Source organism: Cyprinodon variegatus, unplaced genomic scaffold (genome assembly GCF_000732505.1).
Source record: "Cyprinodon variegatus isolate N-32 unplaced genomic scaffold, C_variegatus-1.0 Scaffold331, whole genome shotgun sequence".
Taxonomy (NCBI): Eukaryota; Metazoa; Chordata; class Actinopteri; order Cyprinodontiformes; family Cyprinodontidae; genus Cyprinodon; species Cyprinodon variegatus.
Window position 1 is genome coordinate 599,496 of NW_015150784.1, and position 6,853 is coordinate 606,348.

Genomic DNA, 6,853 nt, shown 5'->3' on the forward strand with positions numbered 1-6,853 from the left:
GACTCATTTTTAATTTGATGACCATGCTGATAAATATTTGCACACTATGCTAAAATGGTCTTTCTCTCAAAGGAATATTTCAGTTTTAGACAAACCTTTTCCTGTGATAAAGCAGAACAGACATAGTATACAAGTTGTTATAATGCTTATGTGAAATTCATCAAAGCATGTAATGTATATTTCCAACCATAGAGACAAAACATTTAAATGAATCAGCCACGGTTTTAAATGAATGCTGCATTCATGTCAATAATTAATGTTGGTACTTTTTTATTTCACCAGGACAGTTAATGTTCCTTTATTGTGGGGATGGAGAGTGAAGGGCAAACATATTTTTAGATATTTTTACTCATAGAGAAGAAATCAAAAGTTATTTCTCGGTATAATACAAAACATATCATCTCTGATTAATCAGAATTGTGAAATGAAACACATCATATCCAAGCCTGTGTATTTAGATGGATGATCTTTTATGTCATTTGCTGTTCCACTCATACAGTTGTAGAACATTATAACCAACAGTAAAAGTGGATATCCATTTAGATGAGTCCCAAACTGACATACTCTCATGATTAGCAGAATGTTACATTTACATTTTACCTTTAATTATATTTTGAAGCATTCTTTGTCATAGTTGTGTTGGTGATACAACTTTATTAGCTTTAGATATCTATATTGGGTAGACAGGGTTTATTAAATTATGGATTATTTTTAATCCTTTAACTTTTTTTATCATACACACAAAGTTGATATGAACATATGCTGAAACCGACACATGAATTAGTGACTTTGAACAAGTTAAACCATGAGCACATATTTTGGTAGTTTCGATATTTTATCTACTTTTCAGCAGCAGGGACTGTAACAAAGCGGATATAGCATTAGTTTGAGAGTCTTAATGTCTCCCCATCAGCCATAATGGTTATAATTGTGGCAGAATGAGTAAATCTTTGACTATAAAACCTCTCTAGCATTGGGCTTTTTTAAGTGGGCAGCTCATTACAGATTTATATTTTGGAGCAGAAGCATATTGCTCGCATGACAACATGACATGGTTCACCATATCACTTGGCTTCCAGTTTATGGCAGGTTTGAACTCATAAAGTTGGAAAGGACAAGTCAATGATGGTCCTCTAAAGGCCTTAATCGACCACTAACAATCTGTTTATGTGAATAAAAATAGGTCTGTGCCAGGAAACAAACACATTCTGCTGAAAACAGTCGACACACATCTCCAGCCAGAATTATGCCACAACCGTGTTAATGGGTACAGGTTTGCAAACCTTGTGATTGAAGTTATGTGCAGTAATAGAGCTTCAAACAAGTATTTGTAGCTTGGTTCGGTTATAACATTCACCCTAGTCTGAAAGCAACAATTTATGCACACCATTTAGAGCCAAAAGCATATATTCATATTCATAAAGAGTATTTGTAAAGCTTTAACTTGAACTAAATGTGTTTTTTTCTCTTTGGTTAAATAAATGTAAATAATGAAATATGTTATGGGTATTTTTTGCGTTAATATAGTGCAGGGCATGTTTTTTGCCATTCTGTGATCATACAGAAATCACAGAAAAATGTAGCAATCAGACAATCTATATCTCACAGTTAACAAAATAACAGTTTTATAGCCCATATTACCCCATGCATAGTTATTTTATATTGCAATATTATTGCTTTATCTATCCATTCAGCAGTAGAACATTGTTTCTTAAAATTATTAATACCACTTCTAATAAATCCAAACTGTTCTTTGGTTTACATAGTTGCTCCCGCATGCATAAGGCATATACCATTAGTGCAAGTATCTTTTAACCGTGCAAAACAAGAATAAATGTTGAATGGTAAAGAAATAAAAATGTCAATTCTTAGTTCAATCTCACATCCTCACTTGCACATAGTAAATGTGTTTTTTGAAAACCGAATGTTCATTCTTGATTCGATCTCGAAGCCAGCTAGCAGCTGAAAAACAAAAAACAACACACAGCAACTCAGTTTTGCATTTCAAACTTACACAAGTTCACACAATCTGTCTAAAATCAGTACTAGTGGAATTTTTAAAAACACATGCTGACTAATATCATACAAAATGTTACTAACAAAGCAAAAAACACATCAATACTGGATGCACTAATGAACTGCAGCTTTAAACAGACCTTTAGAAAATGTTCGAAGGTGATTCCCTCATAAAATTCATCAGGTCTCTGAATTTAAAAGAGAAACTTGTGAGTTAGTGTATGCAAGGGATAAAGCAAACTTAACATTGTATTATCACTAAACCACTTCATTACCATCTGACCGACTGATATACTGGCCACTTCCAACATGGCTGCATCAGCAATTCCTTTGGCTGTTTCTTTTCCCAGTGCTCCACTGTGAGATAACAGTTCCTCCACCACCTGGAGAATTTAAAAAATGCCACAACAATACAGTTAACCTGTTAAATCGTTTTTTTCTCATGGTTAAGGAATGAGAAACAATCCTCAATTTTCAGCTAGGTGTTTAACTTGGTTTCACAATGAGAAGTGTTTGAGTATTGCATGTTATGAAAGCCTCACATGTCTGTATTCCTCAAGCGTTATTGTGCCATCGTTGTCAGTGTCATGCATGTTGAATAAAACTGCAGAGAAAAATGCAACTTTATTTCAATCTATGCTTTTCAGTCAGCGGTAAACGTCATGCATGTCTGGGTGATTCCCTGAAATAAAACCTACATCTAAGTTTTTCCTTCCTGACATTCTCCCGATCTTCCTCTTTGAGGTGCTGAGAAGGGGGCCTGAAGTGAGACAGGACCAACAGAAATTCTTCAAAGCTAATCTCGTCCACCTTACCAGCAACATTGTTGCAGAAGTTTCTGAAAAACAAAATATTAAAAACAACATTTTATAAATATGCAGAAAAATTATAATTCAATTGCAAACACAATACTATATACTCAGTGCCATGCATATGTAATGGAAATCATTCCTCAAATAAACAATATGCTACATCAATGATTCAAACCTTATTTAAAGAACGTTGCCATAAACTGTCTGAGTCTGATGAATGTTATGTTTAAATAGAAAAGTGGGCGCCAGTGCAAAATGCAGTGGCCCCTCAAATAATAGCAAAGGCTCCAGCTTCAATGAGAGTTCATGCAGTAAACATTTAAATGATGACGTAAGAAAAAAGGTCAGTAATAAACTTTCAGTTGAAATTAGAAAAGACAGGAGAACAGAAACTCAGAGTGAAAGGCCGGTTCACACTTAAACTAAACCTTTCATCCTGGAAGAAACTGCGGTCACAATCTTGAATCAGTATTCTTTGGTCATTCAGCCCAACAGATACTTTGACTGTGAATTCATTGTTCTCTTGACTAAATTATTAAATAAAAATATTAATAGGTGTGACGTGTAAATTCTTTTCTGGAAAACCGAGTATTTCTTCCAGTACTGAAGTATTTCCCGTGTCCCCTTTCCACATTTATAAACAATTCCAATGTTTTCTCTATTCCCTAGATTACCACACTGGAAAAGTATAACCTTGCTCAAACAAACAAAAAAAAGATGTCCAGATATCACATCTAAAATGTTTGACTTTGACAAAATCTGAATGTAATTGCTTGTTATGACCTGATTATGTTATGTTGATGTAACAATATTACTGCACTTGACACAACTTAAAATCTTGGCCCTGTTCTAAATGATTTTCTGAACATTTCAGTTGACGAAGCAAACTAATATATTGACATTAGACCAACCTAATATACTTACTTTTAACTAAATTAACAAGATTTAATGTTTGTATAGAAATTTAAATATAAGCAAATTAGATTTTTCACATATAATTTCACTTCAAAAGTACTTTCCATTTCCCATCTTACAAACTCTATACACCCTGGACAGGTTACCAATCCATCACAGCACAATACACACAACCATTCACAGACACATTCTCACCAAAGGATAATTTAGACAACCTACACATGCACAGAGAAAACATGCAAACTTAATGGAGAAAGATCCTGGGCCGAGATTTGAACCCACAACCTTCTTGCTGCAAGGCAGCAGTGCTAGCCACTGCACCACTATGTGATAATCTGGGAGTGGGACTTTATGACGGGCTATTAATGCATGTAAAGCGCAGTTCACATTTGACTTACACAAAAAAAATTACCTGCAGGCCATGAATAAATATATACATATTGAGAGAAATCAAAAACTTTGTTTTGGGTCCTTTCTACGTGTATTATTTTTATTTAAACAGGTTAATTTCTACAAGCCTGAAGTAAAAGTGGACAGGCCCAATAAGACTGACCACTCTATGAGTGGTTGGTGACTGTTTATTCAGAAAATAAGTGACCAATCAGAAGTATATTTGGTGAGCTAGCTGTATAAGGGTAACCCATGTTTTCAGCACTGAGGATCTTTAGGCTATTCTGCTCTGCAGCAACACATGTAATTAGCATATTTTCCTTTAGCGAGATTGACTTATTTGTCAAGTACAAAAAAAAAAAAAAAAAAAATGTTCTCCTTAAATCGATTGATTTTACAGTACAGTAACTCATTGACCATATATGGAAGTGCTTCCTATCATTAAGCTTTGTATGTTTTTCTAGCACTAAGATATAGTTCTTGTGCCTTAGAATTAAGAAAATTATGAATTAGTATAAGACAATAGAAAATATAATTGAATATACCGGTAATAATTGTTCACACCTTCTTACATGTTTTCTAAAGTTAGGATGCATCACTGTATTGTGCCGTACCTTTGGTCAAAGAAAGCCTCTGTGATCTGTGCACTGATGGGATTGCATGCCAGATCCGGGATTCCATTGAAGTGTTCCTTCCTAAGGGGGTAACGGAAAAAATTAAAACATTACACGTACTGCTATATGCAACTTCTTTATACACGACATGACATGAAGCTTGTCAAGCAGGTTTTTAGTAACAGTGGAAAAAAGCTCCTATGGTCAGAGCTGGTTTATTATTGTAGATCGAAAACTATTTATAAATGATTAATTAAAGTAGTCAGAGGGAACTAAATATCCGATGACCAGTGAAAAGTTAGAAAGGTGGATCTTACCTCAAAACATCTTCATCTTGGCTCAGCTGTTTGAACCTCTTATGCAGCACTTCAATCTGCTCCAATGAAACTGAAAATCATAGAGCACAGAGAGAGCAGATCTGCACTTATTAATAATAGAACTTTATTGATTTCACATTGGAGAAATTTACCTTTACATTTAACCCATCCCCTTGGGGAGCATTGGGCTTCCATCATGGGGGGAGCAGTGTGGGGTTAAGGGTCTTGCTCAGGGAGCCAGAGTGGCAGTCTGTGGGAGTGGGGCTCGAACTCACAACCTCAGGATTCCAAGCTCTATGCCCTAATCACTAGGCCACTACTCCCCAATATTTTTTAAAATAATTTGTATTTAACTTAAAGATTTTATTCCCAGCTCATTATTCAATTATGGAAACTTCTGAGCCACAATGTTTGATTATTCAAACAAAATTTAAAGCACCTCAGTTTACCTTTCCTATGTCTACCACACTTCAGAGGTTGCAGGTTTCAAAGTAATAATAAACAGTAGTGAAGCAACGACCAGAACAATTCATTATGAAATATCCTTTGTAGAGGATTATGTTACTCTTCCCTGACTTTCATTGAATAATTCATTATTTCTGCGCCAAAAGTTGACGGATAAACGTGCAGCTGTTTGAGCTCTAAACTAAATAGTTCTGCTTGTTTTTTTTTTTAAAGAGTCAGGTTTACTGGGGATCCTTAATATAAGACTGGAAATCATATTTCCGTTTAAAGAATCTCTTATTTATGCTTCCTTCTCGTCCAACAACGAAGAGTTTGTCAATGAAAGCAATAATGATTACTCACAGCCAGTTTTCTTCGACAGATGAGAATACTCCTGTGGAGCCTGTGCGGACAGCAGTGTTCCCATCGCTGCTCTCACCTCTCTCTGCTTCTCCAGCAGCTATCAGACGCAACAACCAGCTCAGGATGCACAGGGATCATGCGATCATGTTCCACTATAATCCACGCTCAGGCGAGTGTTAAGGATCCAGAGCGCACACCTGTGTTTTCCTCTCTTCGTGGAAGCCGAGCAGGTCTCAACCCTCTGTTGACAGGGAGGGCCACTTCCGCAACACCGGTTCCTATGACGACACAGTCCTAAAATAACCACAGGGCGACGTCTAATTTATATTTTTGTCAATTTCAATTACTTTAATTACTTTTTACCCCATACAGCATATCAAAAAGGTTTAACAGCATGAAAACGAGATATTATTTAGACTTATATCGCATTTATAAATAAATGTAAAAGTTAATTTATCTCTGTAACTCATTTCAAAATTCAAACACAATAGGTGACTCAGAGGATGGTGTTTTTAGCTCCAAGTTTCTGTCAGATATCATATAAATACAATATATTAACCTTTTGCCCACAGAATACCATTTAAGAATCCAACCAATACAATACTACGGAAGAGGATTAGGAGCACTGAAAAAACTAAAAAAGTTAACTAATTTTTACATTGTATTTCAGTATAATATGAGAAAAAAGTAAGAATGCTGAGATTAAAGTCAGAATTTTGACTTAATCTCAACATTCTGACTTTAATCTCAGAATTAAAGTCAAAACTCGGTGATTAAAGCCAGAATTCTGTGAAAGAAAAGTCAGAATTCTGAGATTAAGTCAGAATTCTGACTTTTTGTTTTTCTGATATTATGCTGAATTAATATTTATCAGTTAACTTTTTTTTTTTTCAAAGTTTATTTAATAGCCAAATATATACAAAAGGTGGGTTACTTTTAATTAACCCCCCCCCCCACACACACAAACACACCTATATATATA

General features: G+C 35.1%; 1 protein-coding gene across 1 annotated transcript; it reads right to left on the reverse strand.

Annotated features, from left to right (window-relative positions):
- Positions 1-772: 772 nt before the first annotated feature.
- On the reverse strand, positions 773-6,123 carry LOC107091264 (calcineurin B homologous protein 3-like). The gene is made up of 8 exons (XM_015385088.1): positions 5,872-6,123; positions 5,065-5,134; positions 4,748-4,828; positions 2,715-2,854; positions 2,559-2,620; positions 2,292-2,399; positions 2,157-2,204; positions 773-1,962 (listed from the first exon to the last, which is right to left on the reverse strand). The coding sequence occupies exons 1-8, from the start codon at positions 5,933-5,935 to the stop codon at positions 1,888-1,890; spliced, it is 648 nt and encodes a 215-aa protein (XP_015240574.1). The 5' UTR covers positions 5,936-6,123; the 3' UTR covers positions 773-1,887.
- Between the last annotated feature and the right edge of the window lie 730 nt (positions 6,124-6,853).

What these genes read in the sequence shown, in the direction of transcription:
- LOC107091264 (XM_015385088.1), bottom strand. Translation starts at nt 5,935, where the DNA reads ATGGGAACACTGCTGTCCGCACAGGCTCCACAGGAGTATTCTCATCTG. An exon ending in TCTGTCGAAGAAAACTGGCT is followed by an intron (nt 5,135 to 5,871) that starts GTGAGTAATCAT and finishes TATGATTTTCAG; the next exon opens with TTTCATTGGAGCAGATTGAA. An exon ending in GTATATCAGTCGGTCAGATG is followed by an intron (nt 2,205 to 2,291) that starts GTAATGAAGTGG and finishes TTTTAAATTCAG; the next exon opens with AGACCTGATGAATTTTATGA.